Source organism: Haliaeetus leucocephalus, unplaced genomic scaffold (genome assembly GCF_000737465.1).
Source record: "Haliaeetus leucocephalus isolate CR32 unplaced genomic scaffold, Haliaeetus_leucocephalus-4.0 Scaffold906, whole genome shotgun sequence".
Taxonomy (NCBI): Eukaryota; Metazoa; Chordata; class Aves; order Accipitriformes; family Accipitridae; genus Haliaeetus; species Haliaeetus leucocephalus.
Window position 1 is genome coordinate 424,981 of NW_010973342.1, and position 235 is coordinate 425,215.

Sequence of the window (235 nt, forward strand, 5' to 3'; positions counted from 1 at the left end):
GTCCCGGGGCCTGGGCGCCCGCCGCCGCACTCACCACCTCCCGCGCCCGGCCGGTGAAGTCGCTCTTGGAGCGGGCGGCGCTCCGCTTGAGCAGCTCGTCCCTGGCGCTGTCCCCCGCCGCCGCCGCCACCCCCAGCGCCTTGTTGCGGGTCTTCACCGTCTTCACGCTGGCCTTGAAGAGCAGGGTGATGTCCACCGCCATGGCGGCCCGCCCCCTCCGCCGCCGGCCGGTGCC

General features: G+C 76.6%; 1 protein-coding gene across 2 annotated transcripts in view; it reads right to left on the reverse strand.

Annotated features, from left to right (window-relative positions):
• STX18 (syntaxin 18) overlaps positions 1 to 219 on the reverse strand; it is a 66,838-nt gene extending 66,619 nt beyond the window's left edge. For both annotated transcript variants that reach the window (XM_010583459.1, XM_010583458.1), the window contains exon 1: positions 35 to 219. In XM_010583459.1, coding sequence (XP_010581761.1) covers positions 35 to 202 — 168 coding nt within the window. In that variant the 5' untranslated portion in view covers positions 203 to 219. The remainder of the gene's footprint in view (positions 1 to 34) is intronic.
• Between the last annotated feature and the right edge of the window lie 16 nt (positions 220 to 235).